The 27,578-nt window shown below is 52.2% G+C and overlaps 1 protein-coding gene across 1 annotated transcript in view; it reads right to left on the reverse strand.

Annotated features, from left to right (window-relative positions):
* The window catches only part of LOC149995115 (myosin-14-like), a 63,219-nt gene extending 41,473 nt beyond the window's left edge, over nucleotides 1–21,746 (reverse strand). Inside the window, exons 1-15 of the mRNA XM_090259124.1 lie at nucleotides 21,651–21,746; nucleotides 20,721–20,839; nucleotides 19,357–19,509; nucleotides 18,897–19,070; nucleotides 18,396–18,569; nucleotides 16,694–16,808; nucleotides 12,686–12,873; nucleotides 9,696–9,817; nucleotides 7,251–7,320; nucleotides 6,955–7,115; nucleotides 5,880–5,988; nucleotides 4,875–5,006; nucleotides 3,855–4,061; nucleotides 2,301–2,438; nucleotides 255–378 (exon numbers count right to left, since the gene is read on the reverse strand). Of these exons, the coding sequence (XP_090115250.1) occupies nucleotides 255–378; nucleotides 2,301–2,438; nucleotides 3,855–4,061; nucleotides 4,875–5,006; nucleotides 5,880–5,988; nucleotides 6,955–7,115; nucleotides 7,251–7,320; nucleotides 9,696–9,817; nucleotides 12,686–12,873; nucleotides 16,694–16,808; nucleotides 18,396–18,569; nucleotides 18,897–19,070; nucleotides 19,357–19,509; nucleotides 20,721–20,839; nucleotides 21,651–21,744 (2,080 nt within the window). The 5' untranslated portion in view covers nucleotides 21,745–21,746. The remainder of the gene's footprint in view (nucleotides 1–254; nucleotides 379–2,300; nucleotides 2,439–3,854; nucleotides 4,062–4,874; nucleotides 5,007–5,879; nucleotides 5,989–6,954; nucleotides 7,116–7,250; nucleotides 7,321–9,695; nucleotides 9,818–12,685; nucleotides 12,874–16,693; nucleotides 16,809–18,395; nucleotides 18,570–18,896; nucleotides 19,071–19,356; nucleotides 19,510–20,720; nucleotides 20,840–21,650) is intronic.
* Nucleotides 21,747–27,578: the final 5,832 nt, after the last annotated feature.

A 27,578-nucleotide genomic window follows, 5' to 3' on the forward strand; every position in this document is an offset into this window, starting at 1 on the left:
GCAGAGGGACCAAAAAAGCATCTGAAGCAGTGAGTGGGACAGTCAGAGAGAGGGAGAGACCCAAGACAAGGAAATGGCACCGAGAGAAAGAAACAACGTAAGAGCTAAGAGGACACCCACTGTCTCAAGCCTTCTTACCCCCATTTAGCAGATACGACCACTGAGGCTCCGTGTGGCACCAGAGGCTGGCCCCAGGGGTCCCCAGGGAGCATGCACAGCCCCCCCACGGCTGCCCACTGCGGGAGGGCACTCACCCTCCATGTCTGCCATCGTGGCCTCATATTTCAGTCGGAGCTTATTGAGGCTCTTGATCTTCTCCTCCTCCTCGGCGGCCTGGGACGAGAACTCGGCCAGACGCTCCTCCAGCAACTTCCGCTCCTGAGGGCCGTGGGAGGTGGGGCCGTCAGGGGCAGCCCTTGCCTGACCCCCATCTCAGGCATCGTTCTCTTTGGGGTGTCTGCTTGTCTCCATTCCCTCCGATCCTCCTGCCCCCAATCCCTTCCTCCCTTCCGTTCTAGTCTAGGGTCTGTACACCCATCCCAGCCCGCCCGGTCATGCCTGTTAACTGCGGTGCAGACTCGCGTTATTGGAAATACAGCACCACTCACTGACCACCAACCCCGGATGAGCCCAGAGGGTGATTCTAATCATTTGCTCTTGTAAACGACACTGCAACCCACGCCTGCGGCATCGTGTGTGAGTGCTGGACCCTCGCTGCTGCCCCAAGTGTGGCTCGTGGACCGGCAGCGTCAGCCTCAAATGGGAGCTTGTTGGAGAAGCCGGGTCTCGGTCGCACACCGGGCCTGCTGCACAGGCTCCCCAGGTGCACGGGTCTGTGCTCGTGAGCGTTTGCGAGGCACCAGCCCAGAGCAGTGCTTTCCAAACTGAGAGCAGTTTTAGAAATCCATGCAGTGGGTCAGCACGACCCTTAAAAAGAAGGAAATGGGCCCTGGCTGGTGCGGCTCAGTGGACTGAGCTCTGGCCTGCAAACCAAAGGATCACCGGTTCGATTCCCAGTCAGGGCACATGCCTGGGTTGTGGGCCAGGTCCCCGGTTGGGGGTGTGCGAGGGGCAACCACACATTGATGTTTCTCTCCCTCTCTTTCCCCCCTCCTGTCCCCTCTTTCTATAAATAAATAAATAAATAAATAAATAAATAAATAAATAAATAAATTAAATAAATAAAATCTTTTCTTTTTAAAGAAGGAAATGGAACAGAGTACGATAGAATAGCCACAGCACCACAGGAAGGTTCCAGAAAACTCCTGTGCATCCTTGAGCTCTGCTCAGGCATGGGTCCTCCAGAAAGCCTGAGGCCACCCTGACCACCCCCAGAAGAGATCAGGCCACCCCTCTCCACAGTTTTCTGTTCTTTCCTGCCACAGTAATTATAACTAAGTCACACAGTGTGATTATGCTTATTTCCTGTGGTGACTCATGTAGCATCCCTTTCCCCTGGGAGGGCATGGGTGGCTTTCGTCCCCTGTGCCGAACGCAGCCCTGGCCGTGGTTGGTTCGAGACGGCGGCAGGCCCTTCACCATGCCCTCATACTGGGGTGGAGTCTAATTCCCTGCCTCCGAATCCGTGACTGCTTTAAGCTTGGTGGTCTGCACAGCACGGTCTGCAGGGCAAACCCAGGCCGCTGCCTGTTTCTACAGGTAAAGTTTTATGGGGACACAGCCATGCCTGTCTGATTGTGAACAGTCTGGAGCTGCTCTCAGCCACGATGGCAGAATTGAGCAGCCGTGACAGCCACGGAGTGGCCTGCAGATGTTCACTGTCTGGCCTTCCAGAGCAAATGTTCGCCAACACCTGATGGACAGAATTCAATGGAGGTGATGCTGACTGCTTCTGCTTCCCTGCCCTGGGGCCCTGAGCAGCTGTGCCAGGCATCCAGGCTCTCTCATGGGGAGACAGGCCACACAGAGGGGCACGGAGACACCAGACACCCAGCCCCGGCCACCTGAGAGGTGACCGCCTGAGAGGGCCACAGGCCGAGCTGCAGAACGACGGGATAGAATGAAACGGTGGCTGTTTGCAGCTGTGCGGCTCTGGGGTGTCTTGTGATAGAGTGACAGGTAACGACACACAGTCACACAGTCATTGCTCAGTCAGCACCTTCTTGAGTGACCATGTGACAGAGGGAGACAAGGAGAGAGACAGGGATCAAGGGAAACACAGCCCAGACTGCGAGGGACACAGACCCTGTGGCAGGGTGAACTGGGGGCAGACAGGCAGAGGGACCCACACACCCACCAACATGCCCACGCCCCCTGCCCGGGGGGTCACGGTCACTGACCTTGCCCAGCTTGGCGTTCTGGTCTTCCAGGAGCAGCAGATCTTCCTCAAATTTCTTCAGCTTTGCCTCCGTCGTCACCTTCTCCAGCTGAAGCTTCTGCCGGGCAGCCTCCTCTGCCTCGAGGTGAGACTCCAGCTCCTGCCATGGGGAGGAGGGCGAGTGAGGCCCCAGGGCTGGGGCCGGGGTGTGATGGGGAGGATGGGGTGGAGGTGACGGTCCACGGACCCCTGGGGCTCGGGACTCAGATGGGTCCACACTCTGGGCAAGGCTGGGGAGGATAAAACCCTTTCTGGTCTTTCTGTTCCACTCACCAGCTCAACAGGCATTGACTGAGTGCCTAGTGTGTGCCAGGCACTGTTCTAGGCACCGAGGACAAACACTGTTGTCCTTGTGGAAACTACATTCTCGTGCGTGCGTGAAGATTTAGATCAACATAAACATGATAAATAAACATGTCATGTAGGTGGGCACTGTCCCCTATGGCATGTGGAGACTTAGGTGTGAACCCAGAAATTACGATTCAACATTATGAGCTGCCTTGACATCTGGTAAAATTGGGGGGAACTATAGCATCCTGGCCATAAGCCCTCCTACCCGCTCTGCTCCATGGACAAGGTCCCCGAGCCAAGGAGCCCTCTGTACCGCAGGGACCAGGCACCGTGCCTGCCTGTCCCTGCAGAGGGGAAGTCAGTGGCTTGCCATTGGGAATGAGTCAAACCAACCATCGCATCTTCCTGCAGGAACCAGGGTCACCTCCCCTTCTTGTCACTACGAAGCCTGCCTCCCACAGCCACAGTTGTTCACACTATTCCTGAGTGCGCCCCCCGGCGGCTCCCTGGGGCATGGTATCTGCTTCATTCTGCTTGTGAGTATTCGTGACCCGTAAACTGCTGTCTATCTCATCTGCCCAGGGTCGGGTGCGGTGTGTCAGGCTGTCTCCGTAACTGAAGGGGAGGATCCCATCCTCCCCCACCAGCTAAAGAGGAGGCAACGAAAACATCCCAGAGCTCCTGAAATGTGGGCAGTGTGAATGAGCAATTACGTGTCCTGCTTTATTTTATTTTATTTATTTTAAATTTCAAATAAGACATCCAGTTAATCTGTGGGATACTTTTAAGTATGTTTGGAACAACTTGGGTATGTAAATCGACTTTTTCAACAGAAGTTATGAAATATAAGAATTGCCAAATGGAAACTCAGCCTCTAAATTGAGATGAGTCTTAAATGTAAAATATACACCAGATTTTGAAGGGCAACCCCGCTAGAGCAGCCTGCCTGTGAATGCAGCAGCACAGAGGCAAATGGAGCCAGGAGATGGGGAGAGGCAGAGTACTGAGGAAGTCACTTCAGCACCTGGATCCAGCCATGCCTGAAGCTTACACATTCTGGAGTCTCCCATTCTTTGAACCAAAAAAGTGTTCTTTCTGCTTAACCCACTTTGAGCTGTTCTCTGCAAATTCATGGCCAAAAGCAACATTGTTTGGAGAAAAGCAAAGGTAGGCAGGGTAGACAGAAGGGAGGGGGCGGTGGCCCATGGGTTCAGGGGGACCAGACCTGTATATGTTGCTGCAGCCTCTTCTTCTCGTTCTGCAGCTGGCGGCTGCACTCCTCCTCCTCACCCACGCGGGCCTCCAGCTCCGACACCACCAGCTCCAGCTCCTGCTTGCGGGCTGCCAGCCGCCCCCTGGTCTCCTCGGCCTCAGCGCACAGCTCTGTCTCTGCTCGAAGTTGCTCTGCCAGGCGAGCACGCTCCTCTTCCAGCTGGGGGTGGGGTGGGAGGGCAGCGGTTAGCAGGCGGTGCTCCCAGTCAGTGGACACCAGGTCCCTCCTGTCCCCTGACTTGCTTGGCTCTTTGAGGTACAGCCCTGGAACCCATTCCTCCGCCAGGTCCCCATCTCAGGATGACCCCACATTCCCCTGGTCACCGAGTCAGAGCCCTGGGTGCCGCCCTGTCCCTCACTACTCCGTCAGTCCCCGGCCCTGTCCTTCTTTCCCCGACTCCCTCTGCCTTGTCCCCTCCTCTCTGTCCTCATAGCCCCAACATGCTCAGGCCTGTTCTCCCCCAATGGACACTCTCCGCAGCCTCAGGGCCTCCAGTCTCCCCCTCTCCAGTCCACCCTACAGACATTCCCAGAGAGGCCTTTCCACCATCTTACATTTCATTTAACACTCCTACGCCCGCCCAGCAATTTAACCAAAGGACATGATTTAGGAAAAGCAAACGGAAAAATTCTCAGTGAGAAGCCGACCACCTGTATACCCTAACCCTGCTACAGAGCTGTTCCCGTGCTCTGCCCCATCCTGGAGCCCTACGCCTGGAGCATCTTGGCTTGGCAGGAACCAGCCCCCTACCCAAGACCCTGGCTACACCCCAGGGTCCTGCCTCCTGCACACCACGGCTCAGTCACACCAGAGTTTCAACTCCTATTCGGCCCCAGTGCACCTTGGGTCTGACCTATCCTACCCCTTCTCGCCATAGCCCTGCCCGGGGAACCTGGGACTCGGCCGGAAGCCCCGCCCCTTATAATTTGGCTCTACCCCAGCCCCGCCCCACCCTCAGCCCCGCCCCCTTACCTGTGTCAAGCGGCTCTTGAGCTCGCCCACCTCGCGGGCGCTCTGTTGCTGGAGCTCCTGCACTTTCTGCAGCTCCTGAGCCCGCGCCTGCAGCACCTCATCCTGCCGTGTCACCTGCAGCAGTGGCTTCACCTAGGGGCAGGTCAAGGTGGTGAAATGGCTGGGAGGCGGCTGGGCCCAGGAGCTAAGCGTTCACACTGAGCATACGGCCGGTTTCCTGGGTCCCAAAGAATGCGGGATAACCGACCTCACTCTTCGGGCCCTTTCGGTGCAGAAAAGGGTTAGCTCAGCTGGCCTGGGCTGCCCAAACCCTGCTCATTCCAAAGAAAGGACGGGCCCTTGCCTGGGTCCTAGAGGCAGCCGCTAAGCCCTTTGAATATCTGCCTGATGGATGACTTGGTTTATCTGAGGGATGGTATCAGCTGACCTCTGGAGGGGCTGGAGACCGAGTAACAGAGGTCATCCACACGGGGCTCAGCCACCCCTATGTGACAGATCCAATGACAACCCTGGACACTGAGGCTTGGGTGAGGCTCCCCAGCAGGCAGCATCCCATATGTGTGGTCACACGTCATGCCTGGAAGGTTAGGAGCTGTCTACATGACGCCACTGGAAGAGACACACGGAAGCTTGCGTGGGCCCCTGAACTCTGGCCTGTGTGCCTTTTCTCTTTACTGATTTTAATCTGTGTCCTTTCACCGTAATAAACTGCAACCATGAGTATAACAGTGTTTCTGATCTCTGTGAGGCCTTCCCGTGGATCGTTGACTCTGAAGGGGTCTTCTGGATCCAGCTGCACCTGAAGCTGTCCTACTTCTTTTTTCCATGTTGGTTGAAATGGGATATTTGGGTCACTTGCTACCTAAAGAATCCCGATGAACAAAGGTCTGGCTGATTGGTCCCATTTTACAGATGCAGCAAACTGAGGCCCAAACAGAGGAGGTCACTTGCCCCAGCAGACCTGCCCACAAGGCCCCCACCTCCTTGCTGCTCAGGCGGCCTCACCTTGATGAACAGCCGCCACCACTGCCAGTGTCGCAGCTTGAGGTAAGCCGCACAGTTCCGCTGCATCACCCTGAGCGCGCTCTGCTGCTGCTGCCGCTTCTGGAAGGCCCTGGGCGGGGAGACGGGCACGTGGGAGAGTGGGCGCTCAGCCCCCCAGGCCCTGCCCCCTTAGCAACAGAGAGCTCCCTTCACTGCGTCAACTGTTATTAAGTGCCTACTGTGCTCAAGCACCGTTCTACTCCTGGTAAATCTTGTGGACAGTTCATCAGTTCTGCGCCCTCGACCCTCTCGGCCTTGACCCTCCTCAGCCCCGCAGCCTCACCTTCACCACCTGCACCCTCACCTAGCCCCTTCCCCAGGCCCCCAGCCTCCAGAGCGGTCTTTCTCCACCCACTCCTGAGGCTCCCTAGCACCCCAAGCAAGGCCCCCGCCCCTCAGCCTTGTATTTGGGGGTCTTTTATCTGCTGATCCTTCCTCCGGGCCAGTTCCAAGAAGGAGATGCTCCTGCAAACTTCCTGCATTCCTGCAGCCCAGAGAGTCTTTCCCACCCTGCTTGGCCCCCCTGGGCATCAAGTGTGACCTGGGGGGCGCCCTGTTCTGCGGGGCCTCCTGATGCACTTGTACGGCCCCCATCAAAGCACATCTTGCCCCAGACTATGTTGCTTTGTGCCTCTGTTGTCTCCCCCTCCAGACTGAAGTCCCTCGAGGGACTGGCCAGTAGGGTGACCACCCCGACCTAGTGGACTTGGGGCTTTCTCTGTTAGCACTGAAAATCATGCATCCTGGGAAACCTGCAGTCCCAGGCAAACAGGGAGGGTTGGTCCCCCTGTGACAGAGTCTAGCTCTGCGAGTCTCTAGTGTCGCCTTGCACTGGGCCTAGCTCACAGGGGCCCCAGGGGCCTTAGAGCCAAGAGGCGTGGGCACCTGGTGGTTCCCTCCCTTTGCCTCTCAGCCTTTCTACTATTTTGGAGGCCTTGACATCTGGGGCCATCTGGGGCCATCTGGTCAACCCCTCCCTGCATGTGCGCCCCCCTCCTTAGTCAGCGGGACCCCAGAAGACAGTGTGGTGCCTCACTTGCGAGCCAGGAATCCCCGGGCAGCTGCTTGGAAAGACACGATGATGTCTGTGACCTTCAGGTCCCGCTCCTCTTCCAGCTGGGCCAGGACCCCCGCCCGGAAGAAAATCTTACTCTGTCCCACACGGTAGAGGTTGGGATCCAGTTCTAGGGCCTGGATCTGTGAGGGATCGGGGATGATAAGAAGAAGGGACTGTGAGAGGGGAGGTCCCAGCCCCTCTCCTCCCTCCTGGGGTTGTGCGTGCGCGCACACACACATGCGCACACACACGCGCGCACATACACACACACTTACCATCTTCTCACAGGCCTGCTTCCCGTCCATAAAGCCCTTGGGGATGGCATTGGGTGTCAGGATCTCATACCTTCAGGGGACGGGCAGGGGTGGGGAGTCGAGAGTTACAGCAAACTGTCACCATGGCCGGACACTGGGCTCAGAGTGACAGCTAGCAATAACCAATGACAATAACGAGAACAGTAAGAAAAGTGGACGTTCGACCTCAGCCACACCCTGAGCTAAGAGCACTAGCACCACCGCCGCCAACTTCGATAATAGCAGACCCGGCTCCGTGGATACCTACCTCATGCTGACTATGAGCGTTTATTACCTCGCCACCACTTTTCACTGAGACAGAAAATAACGGAGGGTCTCAGAATGGGCATGTAAGAATAACAAAAACAGCAGCTGAGCTCTGACCAGGCAGCTCAGTTGGTTAGAGTAGCATCGTGATACATCAAGGTTGCAGGTTCAATCCCCGGTCAGGGCACATGCAAGAAGCATCAATAAGTGGAAGAACAACTCAATGTTTCTCTCTTTCTCTTTCTCCCTTCCTCTCTCTCTTTAAAAATCAATTTAAAAAATGTTTTTAAACAGCAGTTGATGTTTTGAATCTCTTATGGGTCAGGCCCTGGGCTGCTCTACATCAATTTCTTTCCAATTTCTGAGTGAAACTCAGAATGTCAAAACAACAACAACATTTTATAGCCCTAGCTAGTGTGGCTCACTGGATTGATAGCTGGCCTGCGCGCCAAAAGGTCGCCAGTCTGATTCTCTGTTGGGGCACCTGCCTGCGTTGCAGGTCCCAGTAGGGGGCATGCAACTGATGGATGTCTCTCACACATTTAGATGTTCCTCTCCTTCTTTCTCCCTGCCCCCCCCATCTAAAATAAATGAATAAATAAAAAAAATCTTTAAAAAATACATTTTATAAACATATACATGGTCTGTCCTCAGAGCCTTGCTCCTGCTGTGCCCTCTCCCCAGATTTCAATATTTCCTATAAAATAATGTATATTATCTATACCATTTATAAACACATATATGCACATTTATATGTCATATATAATATACATTTTTAAGACTGGTGTTTGAGAATGTGTGTGTATGTGTGTGTGTGTGTGTGTATCAGGGTTTCTCAATCACCAGGGGTCTTGTTAAAATACAGATCCTAGTTCAGTAAGCCTGGGCGGGGTCTGAAATTTGCATATTGACCAGCTGCTGGCTGCTGGTGTTGCTGCTCCGGGGACCACACTTTGAGTAGCAAACTACAGACCTGTACTGTCCAGTACAGCAGCTCCCGGCCATGTGTGATTGCCAAGCCCTTGTAATGTCATCTGGGCAACGGAACTGAATTTTTAAAAACATGTTTATTGATTTTCCTTTTTTTTTTTCTTTTTGGAGAGAACCATCAATATGTGGTTGCCTCTCATGCACCCCCAACTGAGTACCTGGCCCACAACCCAGGCATGTGCCCTGACTGGGAATCGAGCCGGCAGCCTTTGGTTCACAGGCCAGCGCTCAATTCACTGAGTCACATGAGCTAGGGCTGTTTATTGATTTTAGAGGAAGAGGAAGGGGGACAGGGAGAGGGAGAGAGAGAAATATTGATTGGTTGCCTCCTATAGCGCCCTGATTGGGGATGAAACCCACAACCTTTTGGTGTACGGGACAACACTCCAACCAACTGAGCCACACCAGACGATACTCCAACCAACTGAGCCACACCGGCAAGAGCTGAACTGGATTTGTAACTGTATTTACTTTTCACTAACTGAACTTTAAATGTAAAAACTGAAGCAGTGTAAAATATGTTTTTCTTTAACACAACTTCATTGTCTTGATAGGACTATAATTCACTTTGACCAATGGAAATATAGTGTAAGGCACGCCACATTTCTAAGACTTGGTAGGAAAAAAAGTATGCACAATGTCTCACCACTAATTTTTATACTGATTACATGTTCAATTTACCCCATATCTTAGATGTAGTGAGTTAAATAAAATATGTTGTCGACATTAATTTTGCCTACCTCTTTTTACTTTAAAAAATATGGCTATTACAAAAATTTTAATTGTATACAGGTCTAATGTTCTATTTCTAATGGACAGCATTGATATATACAGCTTGTGTGAAGCGTAATTTTTATTGTAATATTTACCATATTATTTGCTTTCTTTTTTTTCTAAGTTGATATTTTCTATTCTAGCCTATTCCACTGCAATTTTTTTTAAGAAATGCCAATTGCAACACGTTGATCGCAATATGATGCTCCCTGCCCTTTCTCTCCGGGAGCGCACGAGCGGGTGACTGCTGGCCCGCATCACAGAGGGGAAGACTGAGCCTCAGCAAACCTCAGGAACTTGCCCGCTGTCCCGGCTCAGAAGTAGCAGCGAGAGGCTTTGGATGCAGGTAGGGTGTCTTCCAGACCCGAGCCCCGCGCCGCCCCTGACCCCGCTCACCGCTGCCGGAACTCCTGGAAGAGGATGCGGTTGGGGAAGCCTTGGCGACAGATGCGGATGCCCTCCAGGACGCCGTTACAGCGCAGCTGATCCAGCACCAGCCGCGGCTCCAGCTTCCCGGCCTGTGGGCGGTGGAACGGACACGCAGGGTCAGCGGCGCCCGCATGGGGGCGCCACTCGCGGGACGACAGCCGTCCGGGGAAACCACGTGGAACGGCCGTTTTCGCAGGTCAGCCCTGGTTGGCCATTGCGTATGGTTCCACCTATAATTTACTGAGCACCTACTACGTGCCAGGCAGAAATCCCTGCCCTGGGGAACTTCGCAGTCCAGTGGGAGAGACTGACAGCAAATGAGGCGGAGAAGTGACTAATAAATGAAAGAAAGAAATAACGGTAAGTGCGCAGTAGAACAGAACAGGAGCGGGAAGCGCTGACTTAGCGCAGAGGATGGTCGGTCAAGGTGTGTGGTGTGAACAAAGCCCATAAATCACTATTTTTGGTAAGAATGGCAAAAATGGTAAACAGTACACGAATTTAAATGATACATTCCAAGAGAGACCTTTTGCCTTGCCCATGTCCCCAGAGCAGTCAACACAATCCCTCGTTTCCTATGGAACCTTCTAGATTAGTTGTCCCCAACCCCGGCTAAACTCTAGGGCCCATGGGAAGCTTAAAACAATTAAGACAACAAAAACCACCCCCATACACACACACAAAACCCCACACCCAATGCTCCTGCCCTAGCCTAGGGCAGAATTGGAACCGCTGGGTGGTGGGATTTAACTCAGGAAAACCACCGGGCTGGATCTTTTTCTACAGCCATTTAGGCATATTATTTTATATCCATGCATCCATCAAACACTTACCGAATATCCATCACATGCCACGCACTGCTCTAGGTTTTGGGGACTGAGCAGTGAAAAAGGAGATAAAAGCACCTAACTTCAGGTTGTTCGTGTTCTGGCAAAAGGGAGTTTCTGTTTGTCTGTGACTATATAATACTCCCCTGTCCCGGCAATAAGGCTTCAATGTTGTGGGAGGGAGCCATGCCTTCCCCTCTGATCTCAGTCCAGAGTGACCGGGTGGAATCTCATCCTGGCTCCATGCATGGTCATGTGACCTAGGTCTGGCCAATCAGAGTAACCAGTTCGGAGGTGGGCACAGAGCCATCCTGGGCCAATGAGAGCCTGCCCTGGGACTTTTGTTGGGGCTGTGAGGCAAGAGATGCCCTTTTCCCTAGGGCTGCTGAACTGGGAGATAGAAGGCTGGACCCACTGGGGGCTGCCTTGCCACCCTGAGGGTGCTGAGAGAGAAAGAGACCCACAGAGAGGTTCCTTCAAAGTGAAGGCAACACACAGAAAAGCAGTGTCAAGCAAAGGAAAAAGGTTCCTGATGCCACCAGTTGAGCACCTGGATCCAGCTGTATCTGAACCCAACAGTGGAATTGTCAATTACGTGAATCTACACATTCTCACTTTCGCTTAGGCTGCCTTAGCTGGCACTCTCTCACCACCGAAAGAGCCCGCAGGAATTAGCTGAAAACAGCTGGAAATTGGACATAATAAATAAGACGGTCTCATAAGAACTTCCTTCCTTTTTTCCCACTCTCTCCCTCCATCCCACTCTTTGACAAGATATTTGGCAGGCTTGAGTGGGTAAGCACTCAGCAAGGCCAGGAGATTGATTTCATAAAAGGGGACCAATAAAACAGGTAAATATGTACTATATTATAAGATCGAGGTCTCCCCTGTGGCTAAAAAAAAGTTACGAATTTGTACAGGGGAAAGAATTACAATGAACTCTATGGCATTGGACTGCAACTTGACATAGTGTGAACGCATGGTTTGCAAAGTATAAAGATAGTTATAAAAATAAATACAGAAGTAAACATGTGTATACATTTATGTGTGTGCATGTGTAAACCTATGTGTGTGCTTGTATATACATTTGTGTATAAAAACATAGCTCTGCTTACTGAGAGGTCCTGGGAGTGCCACCCTGATAGCCCTGAGCACACCCAGCACCCAGATCTTAGACTCTAAGCACCATTCTCCACCAGAAAGAACCAGGGCTTCTTGGAGAAGTGGATGTCTATGGATGTCATATTTTATCAACTGTAAGTCCCATCAATAGTGAGACACTTCTATTTTATATGTCACCGAGAAAGCAAAACTCCTGTCAATTAAACTCTGACAAGCTATTGATTATAAGCCATATCCCAAGTTCAGAAATGCTAAAGTGTCAGAAATACATGTGTCTTAGATTTGATAAAATATGGTGTTTGTAGACCTGAGAAAGAGACACACACATACAGAGATCCACCAACCCAATAACTACAGCTATTTTCCAAGGACAGTGTAAGCCTCAAGCACCCTAACTTCGTGCTCTCATTTTCCTCTCATGTTGACCCTTCTCTACGAGGCCCATTCTTTGATTTTCCCCACAAAAATACTTTTCAGTGCCCTGGGAGGCCAGAGATGGTCTCCCCAAACCTGCATGACATCCCCAGTCCCAGTGGCCTTCTTTCTATCCCTTGTGCCTTCCATGCTCTAACCTACCACAGGACCTTTGCACAAACTATTCTCTGCTCAGAATACCATGTATGCTTCAGAGCTCAGTTGCCACCTCCTCCAGGGGTCCTTCCCTGACTTCACTGAGCAGATAAAACCTTACGTGGTACTTACCACTCCTACAAATTCAACCAGTCATTCATTTTGGGTGATTAGTTGAACATATGTGTTCTGTATTAGACTGTGAGGATAGGGGTTGGCTGTGCTTCTATCTAATATATCCCTAGTACCTGGCACTTAGTAGGTGCTCAATAAAATGTAAGTCCAATGAACAAATAAATTTTCCTAACAGAGCACTCATTTGGGGAGAGAGGCAAGTCCCTCGGGGTCACACATCTGGTCAGCGGTGAGCTGGGCCCAGATGTGGCTCCAGCCAAGTCCAGCTGCCAGAGCTCCCCTTCCCCGGCCCAGGTCACTCACCCTCTTCTCATGGTTGGGGACGATACAGCGGACGAAGCTGGGGTTGGTATTGCTGAGTGTGGCCATGAGGCGGCTCAGGGACTCCTTGTAGAGCTGCCCCACTGTCCGGAACATGCCCCGGCGGGGGCGACCACCCGGTGGGCCGTCCCCGAGGCTGCTCACTTGCTCCAGCCCCACGATGCCCTCCACTGCGTGAAGAGGAAATCAGATGAAGGGTGAGAAGGGACTCAGTGGTCAGTTTGGAGGGGCTGAGTTGGCCAAAGGTTAAGGGCTTTACTATTTACAGGGCTTGGCATCTTATATATAAAGTGCCTCCCACAGCCTGGTAAGGTAGGTAGTACCAGCCCCATTGTACTGGGGGGCAAACTGAGGCTCAGAAAAGTGGAAGGCAGCGCCCAAAGCCTCACAGCTTAGAAACTGCAGATGCAGGATTTAAACCCAGGCAGGGTGAGTCCTCTCGAAGGCTGATCGCTGACCCCTCTCCTCCTCAAGGACATGATCTCCGTTCTCCTTACCGACAGGTGAAGACAACAATAGCAAATGCTGACTTAGCGCGCAGTCTCTGCCCGGCCCTGTTCAAAGCGCTTCACATACTCTGGCTGATTTAAAAGCCTGTGAGAGTCGCTCCCATTTTACAGATGAGGAAACCGAGGCACAGAGAAGGAAAAGGGTAATCACAAGCACAGCTGCATTTGTAGGAACATGAAACAGAGTCACATTAAGAATGTAATAGAGCGCTGGCTGGTGTGGCTCAGTGGATTGAGCGCCAGCCCATGAACCAAAGGGTCTGTGGTTCGATTCCCAGTCAGGGCACGTGCCTGGGTTGTGGGCCAGGTCCCCAGTTGGGGGTGCAGAAGAGGCAACCGCACATGGATGTTTCTCTCCCTCTCTTTCTCCTCCCTTCCCCTCACTCTACAAATAAATAAATTATGTTTTAAAAAATGTAATAGTCTCTGCCATGGCTGGGTGGCTCAATTGTTTGGATTGCAGTCCATGCACCAAAAGGTTGCAGGTTTGATCCCCATCTGGGGTGCGTACGGAAGACAATCAATCAATGTTTCACTCTCACATTGATGTTTCTCTTTCTCTCTCTCTTCCTCTTGTTCTAAAATCCATAAATATGTTCTCAGGTGAGGATTTTTAAAACTGCAATAGGGTCTGGCTTTTATGTGCAATCTGTGAAATAAGGCAATCTGCCTTCACAGTAAGCTTTTTTCTAGAATTCGATGACCAAATCATGCCGGGTTTCTCAGGATCCTACAGCTGGGGCTGAATCTGATGTCCCCAGTGATGAGGGTCATCATGGGTCAACCAGGTCATCTGCACTTAGGCAGGACCTGGTGTATGGTGGGGGCTCAGATATAGCATTTTCCTCCCCAGGTTTCATCTCCCTCCCACCACCATCCTTACAGTTATTATCAAAATGATAACTGCCATTTATTACGCTCTTATAGAACAGGTAAGAGCTGAGGCTCTGGGACTCAAAATCCTGGGTTCAAATCTCAGCTCTGCCACTTAGTGGCTGTGTGATCTTGGATTGGCGACTTAACCTCTCTGTGCTTCAGTTTCCTCAACTGTGTAAGGGGGGTACTAGTACCAACACCTGCCTCAGTGGGTCATACAGAGGATTCTACGTGTTAATGATCATAAAAGGGCTTCGCACAATGCAAGGCACATAGTAAGTGCTCAATAAATGCCAGCTGGTAGTAGCCCCATTGTACTTTGGCATGCAGTTTAGTTAGAAGAGTCTAGTTAGCACTGAGTCTGGAAACTGCTGGGAGAGCTGGCAAGGAGGAAGAAGAAGCATGAGAGACCTCCTCATGGAGAAAAGAGGGGACGGGTGTTCAAAACCAGGTTCCCGGTCCAACAGGCCCGCCCGCCTCGTCTGGCAAATCTCACCCATCGATGCACAGTAGCACCCACCCCCTGGTGGAGAAATGGCAGAGCTGCGCCTCCCTGGAGATCCCGGGGACGACGGTGGGAAGGAGCCAAGGAAAGAGAACTGCTGGAAGCCCCCATGTTCTGGGGAATGAGGACAGATGTGGGGAGAGGACAGATGCGGGGAGATGCAAAAGATGGGGGATGCAAAGGGAGCAGTATGAGAAGAGGGACAGGAGGTGGCAGGAAGGAAAAAAAGAGGAGGGTTATTAGTCAACAGCACGGGCCAGAGCAGGAGGGAGAGCCTGAATACTGGCCATAAACATCTAAAACCAGGGAGACTGTCCTGTTCATCTTTGTGCCTACCCACTGAGGGCATCAATGTCAGCTGAAGGGACAAATGTCCTCCATGAGCCTTAGTACCAGAGGGAAAAGGTCTCTCTCCCTCGAGGTTGAGTCTGTATGTCCTATTAGGTATCTTTTCCCCCTGACGGCCAGGAAGCTCGAGGACGACCTTGTGGCTTCTGCCCGGCATGTGGCGTTGGTCTCTCTGAGGCTTGTCCTCATCTGCCTTTTCCCCTGGGCTGCCAGGATGCTGGGCTTCCCGCTCTGGGCTCAGGGCAGCTGTCACAGGGACTGATGCAAAACTAGCCCCGACTCCCTACCCCTCTGTGGGACCTGCAGCGCCTCGAGTGTGGGCTCCTGCGTTCAGGAGGGCTGTGGGAGAAGGATCACTGTGCCACGTTCCAGTCTAGGACTCAAGAGGCTTTGCCGTTTCCACTCTCCCTCTTGGAATGCTTTGAGTCAGCCACATGCGGGGTGGGACGTGTGAGGGGTCACTGGGACATCATGTAAATGAAGCACAGATTCTAAACAAGCAGGGTGGGTGGGGGGACGTTCATTCGGAAGGAGAGCTTCTAGCAGAATCCGGTTTTGTTGCTAAACATCAAACACTGCTTTTCAATCCCTCCTGTGTAAACTCCATGAGACACAAATATCAGACTTTTCTTTCTTAAGTCAGCTCACAAGATCAAGGGACCCAATGCCCTTTCGCTCTGTGAGTTGGTTTTGGGAACCACTCATCTTGCTTATTTTGTTCTCTTGTCTAGTTGCATGGACTGGCACATCTACAACTATGCTTTTCACTCCCATCAAAGAGTAAGGCAAGCTCTGGCTGGTGTGGCTCAGTGGACTGAGCATCAGCCTGCAAACCAAAAGGTTGCAGGTTTGATTCCTGGTCAGGGCACGTGCCTGGGTTGCGGGCCAGGTCCCCAGTTGAGGGCGCACGAGAGGCAACCACACATTGGTGTTTCCCTCCCTTTCTTTCTCTCTCCCTTCTCCTCTCTCTGAAAAAAATAAAATAAAATCTTTACAAAAGATTAAGGTAAACTGACAGATTCTAGAAACCTGAAATCAGAAAAAAAACAAGATGTTGGTGCTTCCAGCTGTATAAAATCATCTCTCAAACCCCCTCTAAGGATAGGGGGCAGCTTGGAAAGTATGGGGTTCTACCACAAAGGCATTTGGCTTTTCTGCTTATGCCTCTTAGAAGTGTCATTCTGAAAAGACTGATGGGAAAAATTCACATGGGTCTTGTTGGAGCAAGACAACTCCAAAACTATATCTCAGTCCATTGTTTCTTTCTTCTTCCTGGGGGCCCTAAGGGGAACTTTGTGAGAGAGCAAAGAAAGAAAAGTCTGAAAGTTGGCCAACCTGATAAACAGCACCCTTCTGAGTTGTCTTGTCATTAATTCTTTTCCAGTCAAATCTCTTTTTAGGGGATCACATGCCACCTGCAAATAATGTTATCGCTTTCTTTGCAATGCTCACATGCTTATTTATTTTTCTGGTCTGATTGCATAGGCTAGTTTTGCCAAAGCAGTGTTTCACAGCAGTGCTGACAGTGGGCAGCCTTGTCTTGTTTAAGGAGGAGTGTTTTATTATTGAATACGATGCTGGCTTGAGATATCCATCAATCAGCACTAACTGGGAACACTAACTGGCTGGCCTGCAGAAGTGCTGCGTCAGAGCAGACAACTCAGCCCCCGAAACAAAGGTGCTCACACTGTGGGTTGGGAGCAGGGATGCCCAGAGCCCCAGGGACAGGGCCGGGGGAAAGCCAGTCCTCACCATCTTTCCAGATCTCCGCCGTTAACCGATCCGTGCTCTGGTGCAGCAGGGCGGCAACGTTGTCGTTCAGAGGGTCCATGTTTTTCATCAGCCACTCATTGGCCTTGTAGTCGACCTGAATGAAACCAGGCATTGGAGCGTGGTGAACTTGGAGGTTCACGGGCTCCCCTGATTTTCCAGCTCCAGGCTTCACCACGGGGGGAGGACATTGGTGCCACCTCGTGTCCATACCTTGAACTGCACCCTCCGCCCGCGGGACTCCTCTCCCTTTCCTTCCCTGCCCACCGCTGACCCCGTCCATCACCACTTTCTCCCTTCTTCATTCTACTCCAGACACCTTGGCTTCTCCACTGTCCCTCCTCACACGTGCAACCGCATTTCCACCTCAGGTTTTCCCCCCGAGCTGTCCCCGCCGCCGGGGATTCCCTCTCTGTGCGCTTTCCCACGGACGGCTGCTTGGGAGAATGCAGGGTTTTGCTTTGAGAGTTCCGCCGTCACGGCCTTGACCACAACCCCCGCCCACCAGACAGGGGCTCCCTGAGGCCAGGGCCCGGCTCTGACTCGTGTCAGCACAGGCCTGGGCCCCAGCAGGTCTCAGCAAATGTTTGGGCACCTTGGAGCCGCACGCAGGACACCCGGGCTCCTGCCCCCTCGCCGTGATGCGCACCGTCCCCTGGGCCCGCAGAGTCCCTCGCGCCCTCACCTGGCCTCTCCGGCACCCGTTACACATCGTTCACACCATAGAGCCCCCAAGCCAAGTCAAGACAGCCACCTCTTTTTGTAAGTAAAGGGTTATTGGGATGCAGCCCCCGTTAGTATATCTATTTATGTGTTACCCGTGGCTTCCCTCACGCTGCAACGGCACAACTGAGTAGCTGTGACAGGCAGTGTCTGGCCCGCAGAGCGGGAAGCAGTTACAAAAAAGGTTTGCCGACCCTTGGTTTAGATTTCAGATCAAGCATTACGCTCCCCTGGGGACGCTTCCCCGGTGTTCCTCCCTCCTCTGGGCGTCGGCTTTGACGCTGCCCTTCGCTGCCCCTATGAAGGCGCTTGTTGGCCTTACATCCCGGTTGTCTGGATTTGCCTCCCTTCCAGATAAGGAACTTTGTAAGGACAGAAACCATGTCCGACCTGGGTCCCCAACTTTGCTCAGCACAGGGCTGAGTGCACAAAAGACAGGTTTAGCCCCAGCTGGTGTGGCTCAGTGGATTGAGAGCCGGCCTGCAAACCAAAGGGTCGCTGGTTCGATTCCCAGTCAGGGCACAGGCCTGGGCTGTGGGCCAGGTCCCCAGTTGGGGGGTGAGTGAGACAACCACATACTGACATTTCTCTCCCTCTCTTTCTCCCTGCCTTCCCCTCTCTCTAAAAATAAATAAATAAATACTTTAAAAATTAAAAAAAAAAGAAAATAAAGAAGGCACGGGTTTGCTGAATGAGTGGATAAAATGCACATAATTGTCCTCCAGGCAAACTCCTATCCATCCCTCAAAGCCTACTGCAAATACCCGCTCCTTGAGGAAGCCTTTGTTGACTTCGTCAGATAGTTCTCACTCTTCCTTGGGCTTTCCTGGCCCCTGCCTTGGCTGTGTCCTGTCCCAGTGGACACCCGGTGGCCCTGCCGTCCCTCTGCACCCTTCCCCACATCTGCAGCCAGGTTGTCACCACTCCCACCCGCAGGCCCCAAGGCGGGCCCCGCCCCTACCTTGCCCGCATAGTGCAAGACGCTGAAGTCGGCCTGGTCCCGCAGATGCCTCGGCCGCTGGAACTTGGGGTGGCCGCCCTGCTCCTGGGCCACCTTCTCTACGAAGGACCTGTCCGTGGCCTTCGGGAACCAGCACTCCTCGTCCAGCAGGGCCAGGAGTCCAGGGGGGTTGGCCTGACCGTTGACAGGAAGGGGAGAGTAGGTCAGATCCCCAAATACTGGACACTTAGGTTGCGGCTGGTTTTTAGTGTTTGTAAGCGACACTTGGACGGAGAACCACAGTTAGTAACAGCCAGGATTAGCCCCGTGGTTGGAGCCAGGCCCTGTGGCGGGCGTGTCCCGGGGCCTGATCTGCTACCGGTCACACAGACCTACATCGTTTTCTCCACGTAACTGATGCGGAGGCTGAGGCCAGCTGGGCGAGGGGCTGGCTCCTGGCCTGGAGGGGGCGGGGTGAGATGGCGAGGGCTGCGAGGAGGGAGTGGCCACGGGCTCACTCACCGGCCGCTCAATGAGGTCGATGCAGGGCTGCAGGTCAAGGCCGAAGTCGAGGAAGGTCCAGGGGATGCCCTCGCGCTGGTACTCCTCCTGCTCCAGCACGAACATGGTGTGGTTGAAGAGCTGCTGCAGCTTCTCGTTGGTGTAGTTGATGCACAGCTGCTCGAAGGAGTTCAGCTGCAGGGAGGAGGGGATGCGTGAGAGAGGGGACAGGGGCCTGGGGGGGTGGGCAGAGACCCAGAGACAGGGGACAGAGACCCAAAGAGGGGGGCACAGGGACCCAGAGAGAGGGGGACAGGGACCCAGAGACAAGGGGACAGAGACCTGGAGAAAGTGGGGCAGGGACCCAGAGGGAGGGGGACAGAGGCTGAGAGGGAGGGGGTGAGGAGGGCAGGGGCACAGAGGGAGGGAACAGGGCAGCGTGATGGCGCCCTCAGGCCCCAGCGGGGCACACAGCACAGACCTGGAAGATCTCGAAGCCGGCGATGTCCAGGATGCCCAGGAAGGAGGCACCCTGGCGGGGGCTGCGGTCCAGAGCCCGGTTGAGGCGCAGGACAAGCCAGCGGAAGAGGCGCTCGTAGGTGGCCTTGGCCAGGGCTTCGAGGGCGAAGTCAGCCTGCATGCAGATGGGATGCATAGTGAGGGTCCAGCCTGCACATGAGTGGCCCGGCCTGTCCGGGCCCCCACCATGGTTCAAGATGACATTAACAGCAGCCCTCCATTCCTCAGCCCTACTGTGCTCCAGGCACTGCCTGAAGTCCTCAGGGCTCATTAGTTCATTAATCCTCTGCCCTCCTGACCCCACTTCCTGGAACAATTAACATAACAGTTAAGAGGGTGGACTCTGGACCCAACAACCTGAGTTTGAATCCTGCTCCTGCCACTTAGAGGCTGTGTTACCTCAGGCTGTGAATAAACCTCTCTGTGCCTCAACTTCTTCATCTGTAAAATGGATCCTAATAGTAATTCCCCTGAGAGCAGAATCACGGCCAGTGTGACCTCCAGTCTCTGGTCCTTGCCTCCCCTATTGTGTCTTCTTCATCCCAGGGCCTCGAGCACCCGGCCTGGGGCCCAGCAGAGGCCTCTGCCCAAGAGCTGGATCCTGAAAACCACTAGCCCATGTTAACTTCTTTCTACCCCTAGCCCTGCCCGCTGGTCTGAGCCACACTGTCATTGGCTTGGATTATGGCGGCAGCCTCCTCCCAACTCCCTGCTTCCACCTGCGCCCCTGGGACTCCACCCTCCATGCAGAAGACAAGGGGGTTTTTATAAAAAAACAACCTGAATCAAATCGCTCCCTGGCCTAAACCCTCGCTGGCCTCCTGCTGCACCCTGAATAAAACTCACCTCCTTAGGGTGGCCCCTAAGACCCTGCGTGATCTGTCCCCTACCAACCTCTCCGCCTGCAGCCTCACCCACCTCCTTAGTGTTCCCATCTCGCCAAGCTTGTTTCAACCCCAGGGCCTTTACATAGGCTATGCCCTCCACTTTGAACGGTCTAGGTCTTGGCTGGAACGTGACCTGCTGGGAGAGGGCCTGCCAGACCCCCCCCCCCAACCCCCTCCTTGGCAGACGGCACCCCTGTCGACCCCTGTCTACAAGCATCCTGTTAATCTTCGTTTATTAGGTTTTCTTACTACAGCCTGAGTTCCACGTTTCTATTGCTGCTTTTATTCCCGGTGCCTAGTCCGGAGCCGGTAACTGAGCAGCCAGCACCAGTCTGCGTGAGCGAGCGAGGAAAAACGGCATAAGCCACTTCCTAGACGCCGGAGTCGGAGGGCGGCGGGAGCCCGATACCTGCCCCCCACCCCCCGCCACACCGCCCACCTGCTCTTTGGTCTGCGCTTTCTGCACGTAGTCCCGGCCAACTTTGATGCGGGGGGTGAGCAGGGCGCGGGAGAAATCCGTCACCCCGAGTCCCAGCAGGCGGCAGAGCTTCTGGGCGGCTGAGGAAGACAGGCATCGAGGTGGGTGGGGTCAGCGTTCTGTCCCAGGACGCGGCTGCCCGGCCTTTCCCCCCGGAGGCTGCACAGGTCCTACCAGTGTGCGCATCCTCTGGCCCGCAAGTCTCCTCTGGGACCCCCAGTGGGCGAAAATAATCCCGGGTGAGCCAAAACTGGACTACGGGGATGTTCATCACCGCATTGTTTACAGTGGACATGACCAGGAAATAACCTGAACGTCCAGCACTTGGGGATTGGTTAGAGGAGCAGAGTTCATCCATTTGAATGGCTGTTCCACCCTCATTACGTTGGAAACTCATGACATGTTAAACTGAGGCGTGCATTTCATGATACGTGTATTTCACTTTGAATCAAAGAACGGACTGTCTTTATACTGTTCTGTCTGTCAGATTTTTCCCCATCCAGCTCATATTATTTTATAATAATTAGGAAGCAGAACTATTTCCATTTTGATTAAAAAAAAAAGAATATCAACTATAATCCTGCTTTTGAAAAGGAAAAAATATACACATATGCAAGCACAGAGGCCAGGAGGAGATGTGCCCAGCACTGATGGCAGGTCTCTCCAAGGCGCTGGGACGACCGGGGACCCTGTTGTCCCCTGTTTGGCAGGCTGGTGTTGTTCAGACTTTCAGCAGGGATCACATATTTTTATAACAGAAGAAGGGTGAGAAAATGCTGAAGACTCAGCGAAGGGCAGGGAGTCAGAGCGGCCCGGCCGGGAGGGGGTGCTCTGTCTGTGGGGCAAGGGATGCAGGGTCACGGGGCTGGGCAGCAGGCCAGGGGGTGTCACCTGTGTTGTCTGGCATGGAGGCTTGGTCGGTGTTTCGTTCTCTCTTCAGGATGATGTTGCCGAACTGAAGGACCGCAGAGACCATCCGCAGCATGGCTAAGGGGCGGCAGAGAGGGGGGGGGGTGGAGAGATCACTACGGCTCCAGACACTGTGTGTGGTCTTCACTGTCCCTTCAGAAATCTAGCTTAAAAATCCCATGTCAGCCCTGGCTGGGGTGTGCAGTTGGTGGGAGCATTGTCCTGTACACCAGAAGGCTGCGGGTTCGATTCCCGGTCAGGGCCCGTGCCTAGGTTTGGTCCCCGGTCGGGGCATGTACGGGAGGCCACTGACCGATGTCTCTCTATTCTCTCTCTCCCTAAAATCAATACACATACCCTCAATCCTCGGGTGAGGATTGAAAAGAAAAAATCCTATGTCAGTTTACAGCATCATCCTGAGCTTAAAATTCACATGTGACACTGGGCAGGACTTAAAACACATGAACAGATAAGTGAATCCTGTATTTTGTGTTCGAGGTTCACGGTATGACCATTCAGTGTCTGCTCACACTGTCTGTTTCATGAAATGATGCCGATAAGACTTAGAAGAACTTTGAGAATGGATGAGCGATATGGAAGGATTTCTGAACTATCAAGTGAAAGGTGCGAGGTGCAGAAGGGTGTTCATGGCGTACTCTGTGTACAAAAGGCAGAAAACAGGAAGGACAGTTGATTCTCGTCATCTGCAGAAATGTTCCACAAAGTCACCAAGAACACTGACGTAGTGACTGCGAATGAGTGCTCCTAAGGGGACATACAGGGTTTGGTTCCTGTGAGCCTCTGGCCACAACGTTTTCATCGACTGATCAATACATCACTTTGTTTTACGTGTGTTTCTGCTTATTTTTTAAAAAATATTTTGTTTATTTACTTTGGAGAGAGGAAAAGGGAGGGAGATAGAGAGGGAGAGAAACATCAGCTGGCTGTCTCTCCCACGACCCCAGCTGAGGACCTGACCGGCAACCCAGGCAGGTGCCCTGACCAGGAATTGAACCGGCAACCTTTCAGTTAGCAGGCCGGGGCTCAATTCACTGAGCCACACCAGCCAGAGCAATGTGTGTTTCCATTTAAAGACACCTCATTGATAGACAGAGCGGGACAAAATTATGTTTACAGTTATTTATATGGAAAATAATATAATTAATAAACAATACAAGAATAAAGTCCGTGTTGCGCGTACTCACAGCTGTACACCTGCTTCTGCCCCTCCCCGGGGGTACACTGTTGCTTCATTCACATTGAACTCATAGCCAGCAGCACTGTAACGCCCGCCTGAAGGAAGCTCATCTAACATGCGTATTTTCTCCGTAAGGCACAGTCCAGCCGCCCTGTGCTTAGGAGTGCTACCCTGCACTTCGGCGCTATGCTTGGAAGGCATTATAGACAGAGAATTCACCATCACAATGAAAAAAAGCACAAAAACGTGAAAAACTCCACCGACCACACAAAGGACACTGGTGTACAATACGAGAGCTGAAACAAGACGGCTGGGCAACCCCTGTGAGTGTGCACTGGGTAACTCAAGCTCCCCCCCCACCCCCCACCCCCCGCTCTGTGAATGACCTCAATGACCACAAATGCAGGAGTATTGGGGTTACAAATAAATGTGGGTGGGGGGGTAATTCCCAAGAACAGAAACCATGAATGAGGATGTACAGATGTCCCCCAACGTATGATGGTTCAAATTAAAATCTTTCAAATTTACAATCATGGTGCCCCAGCTGGTGTGGCTCAGTGGATTGAGCGCCAACCTGTGAACCAAAGGGTCATCAGTTCGATTCCCAGTCAGGGCACATGCCTGGGTTGCGAGCCGGGTCCCCAGTTGGGGGCATGCGCGAGGCAACCACACATTGTTGTTTCTCTCCCCCTCTTTCTCCTTCCCTTCCCCTCTCTCTAAAAATAAATAAATAAAATCTAAAAAACAAAAAATTACAATGGTGCCAAAGAGATACACCTCCAGCAGAGACCATACTCCGAATTTTGAATTTTGATTTTTTTTCCCCTAAGAACCAGCTCCCAGTGAGCCACCTGATCACAAGGGTAAACAGCCCATAGTCTAAGGGTGCTGTGTTGCCTGCATTTTGGGGGTACTGTGTTTTGTGGTTTCCTGTCCCATCATGTCTACAAACACCTGCCTGTGTCTCCTGCTTCTGGTGAGAAAGCAATTACCCTTGAGATGAAACTCAAGATCACTGTCCAGCAGGAAGGCAACAAGCCACAATTACATAAATCACACGAAGTGTTCGAGACTTGATTACAAAATAGCCTTTGTGTTAGATGGTTGGGCCCAACTGTAGGCTAATGCAGGTGCCCTGAGCACCTTTCAGGTTGGCTAGGCTACGCTATGACGTTCACACTGTGTTAAGTGCATTTTCGACTTAGGACATTTTCACCTTACTGTGGGCTCATCAGGAGGTGAGCAGCACATCCATGCGTCTAAGAGTATCTGTCTGTATTTCCTTGTCTGTGCAGAGCTTCTAGAAAGCGTGTCAGAAGGGGGCAATGCTGCCCCCTAGTGTACGTCTCAGAAACGTGTAGCGTTTGGTTGACATAAAGATGGGGGTCACTGAGGCAACGTGTGGGGTGTTCCTGGATGTCATCGGGAGTGAGGACAGGAAGCAGACGTTCCTCGGGACCGCAAAGAACTGTCCACATCCCGTGTGACTCCTAAACGTCCCATTGCACAGTCACATCGTGAAATAATGGTCTCTAATGCTCAGACACGAATCCCAACTGTTTTACGTGTAAACACAAAAGGATTTGGTTTTTACACACAGTGAATTTTCCAGGACGGGAGCCACTGTGCAATCCGAGGAAAAACTGGTGTTGGTTTTGTTCAGAATTTTCTTCAGATGCGGTCAGCATTTCAGAACCCTCTCGCTTCCCACCGCCAAGCCGCGCGTGGCACGTGTGTCGACCGCGTAACACGCCTACACCAGGCTGGGCTTGCGTCCGCTGCTTTCACGGGGGTGCTACAGATGGGGCAAGCACCCAGGCGCCTCATCAGCCGCCAGTTCTAGGGCAGTCTTCACGATTTACGGATTGAAACGGACACTGATTTTTTTCTTTTTTTTTCTTTTTTACGTTCTCCATGCCAGGTCTTGTTCCAAACACAAAAGAACTGATTTAAGCTTCATAAGAACTCAATGAGGCAAGTCCTACAATAGCATTTTACAGATGGAAAACTGAGTAAAACCCCCACTTGACAGATGGGGAAACCAAGGCACATGGGGTCATGAACTTGCCTAGGATCTTCGAGCTCATAAGCGGCAGGCCTGAGATTCGAACCCGGGCAGCCTGACTCTGGGGTCTATATTCTTAACGACTGTGGTTCCCTTTGCCTCGTCCCTTTAACGTAGAATTCTAATGTAAACACGTACACAGAGCACACACACACAGAAGCGCACAAACCAACACTTCCTGCTCAGGGAGTCTTGACAAAGCGAGGGCAGCTCGGAGCCAGCGCCTCGCCGCCCCCTGCTGGCCACTCACTGAACTCGGATGAATTTCACAATCACAGGGTTGCGTGGAAAAAGCCAGACACCAGTATGCATACGGTATGGGTCTGTCTGTACCAAATTCAAGAACGGGCGACACAACTCCATGTTGTCAGACCCCAGAATAATGGTTACATTCAGGGGGTGCCGGTGATGGGAAGGGGCCGGTTATACCCGGCGTTCCCTGGCCGAGGTCCTGAGCTAGACGCTTACAGTCTATGGTGCAATTTTTGGTGCCTGCGCTACCCTGCTACGCAGTTTACTTAGAGAAAGAGGGTGGCGCAGAGGTGAGGGGGGTGTACCCTCCCGGGATACTCCTGCCAAAAATGTGTAACCGAATCTAATCGTGAGGAAACACACCCAAGTTTGAGACAAAACAACTGGTCTGTAATCTTCAAAAGTGTCAAGGTCATGAACGATAAAGGCAGACTCAGGAACGGGGCCAGACGGATAGAGACGGAAATGTGATGACTAAACTCAACCTGTGATCCCGGACTGGGGAAGTGTATGTGTGTGTGCGTGCGTGTGTGTGCACGCGCGAGCACACACATAACTTAAAAAAACGTTTTTTCTTTGCTAGAAAGCACATATGCCATATTGGCATATGGTCTGTGAAAAACTTTTTTTTTGTATAAAAGACATTATTGGGATAATGTGGTTTTGGGATTAGAAAATAGTACTAATCGTGGCAATGTTAACTTCCTGATGAGAATACTGTGCTGTGACTGTACCAATGTTCTTAGGAAATACACACGGACAGATTCGGGGGGTGGTAGCTGAATAATGCTAAGATGCCCACATCTGAATTCCTGGAACCTGTGAGGGTCACCTTGCAGAGCAAAATGGACTGTCTGGCATAACCAAATTAAGGATTGTGAGGTGGGAGACTAGCCTAGATTATCGAGGTGGGCGCTGAATGTAATCATAAAGGTCATTACAAAAGCGAGGAGCCGCCCTGACCGGTGTAGCTCATTGGGTTAGGTGTTGTCTGGCAGAGCAAAAGGTCGTGCCAGTTTGATTCTGGGTCAGGGCACATGCCCGGGTTGCAGGCCGGGTCCCCAGCTGGGGGCGTGCGAGAGGCAACCATACATTGATGTTTCTCCCCCTCTCTTTCTCCTTCCCTTCCCCTCTAAAAATAAATAAAACCTTTTTTTTTTTAAAGGGAGAAGCCATGTGAGCAGAGGTTAGCGATTCTCTCTGAAGACAGAGGAAGGCGCCACATGCCAAGGAATTCGCGCAGCCTCTGGAAGCTGGAAAAGGCAAGAAAATGGACTCTCACCTGACCCTCCAGAAAAAAACCCTGATTTTTGTCTACTAAGACTGATTTTGGAATTTCAACTTCAGAACTCTAAGAGAATAAACGTGTGTTGTTTCAAGCCACTGAGTTTATGGTCCTTTGTGGCAGCCGCTTTAGGAAGCTAATACAAAAGGCAAAAGGGCACCTCATCTACGCCCCTATTTTCACACGGCTCAGTAATTAGAAAGAAAAGAGGATAAAGCACATGTGGCAACTGGGGAATCTGGGAGAAGAGTGTGTGTTCCTGCATTCTTTTCTGTAAACCTGAAATTATTCAAAATAAAAAAGTTTTTTAAAAAATACCCTGAAAACAAAAGGGGATGTCACTGGCCTGAGGGCTTGGACAGGCCTTGCTCTGAAGGACACACAAGAAACCGATAACAGATGTGGCCTCCTGGGAGCTGGGGACACTTGAATGATTATACACCTTTTTGTCTTTTTCAGTTTCATACCTTTTGAAATGTAAGGCCTAGTACAGAAAAAAAAAATCACTGTTAAAACAGGACACAGTTCCTGGAATTAAGAGAGATTGTAGTGCACAACCTTATAACTATACTACAAACTAAACTGTACACTTTACAAACAGCAAATTCTATGGTATGTAAATTCTATCTAAAAAAAAAGTTGGTATAGTTTGCAGGGCAAGCTGGGTGTGCAAACAAATATTAATTTTTCCTCTCCATCTCCACTGACATCATAGCTCCTGCCTTCACCACCCCTCCTCCGTGGCCTTTAAAATAGCTTTTTACAGTTGGCTTAGGAGCCTGCGCTGGTGCCAAGCACTAAGATGAACCTGATGCCTGAGGAGTTGGCAGTTGGCTCTCGCTGCTGACTTCAGACCAGCCGATGGTAAGCAAGCCCCGGCCTGTGGAGGCCTGGGGCTGGCAAAGCTGCTCCTGCCTCAGGTGAGGGGAAACCTGCTTCCCTGGAGGTCAGGCTCCGGCTCAGCCTCTGACGTAGCATTTATGGCGCCATGCAGGCAGATGGACAATGGAGGTCCTGCCTGGGCTGGCCCCCAACGCTCTCTGCCCTGCCGCCCTGTCCCCGGCCCCAGCTCCAGAGCAGCAGTGCAGAAGTTCTGCTCAGTGGGGAGGC

Source organism: Furipterus horrens, unplaced genomic scaffold, assembly GCF_987537825.1.
Source record: "Furipterus horrens unplaced genomic scaffold, mFurHor1.1.pri manual_scaffold_13, whole genome shotgun sequence".
NCBI lineage: Eukaryota > Metazoa > Chordata > Mammalia > Chiroptera > Furipteridae > Furipterus > Furipterus horrens.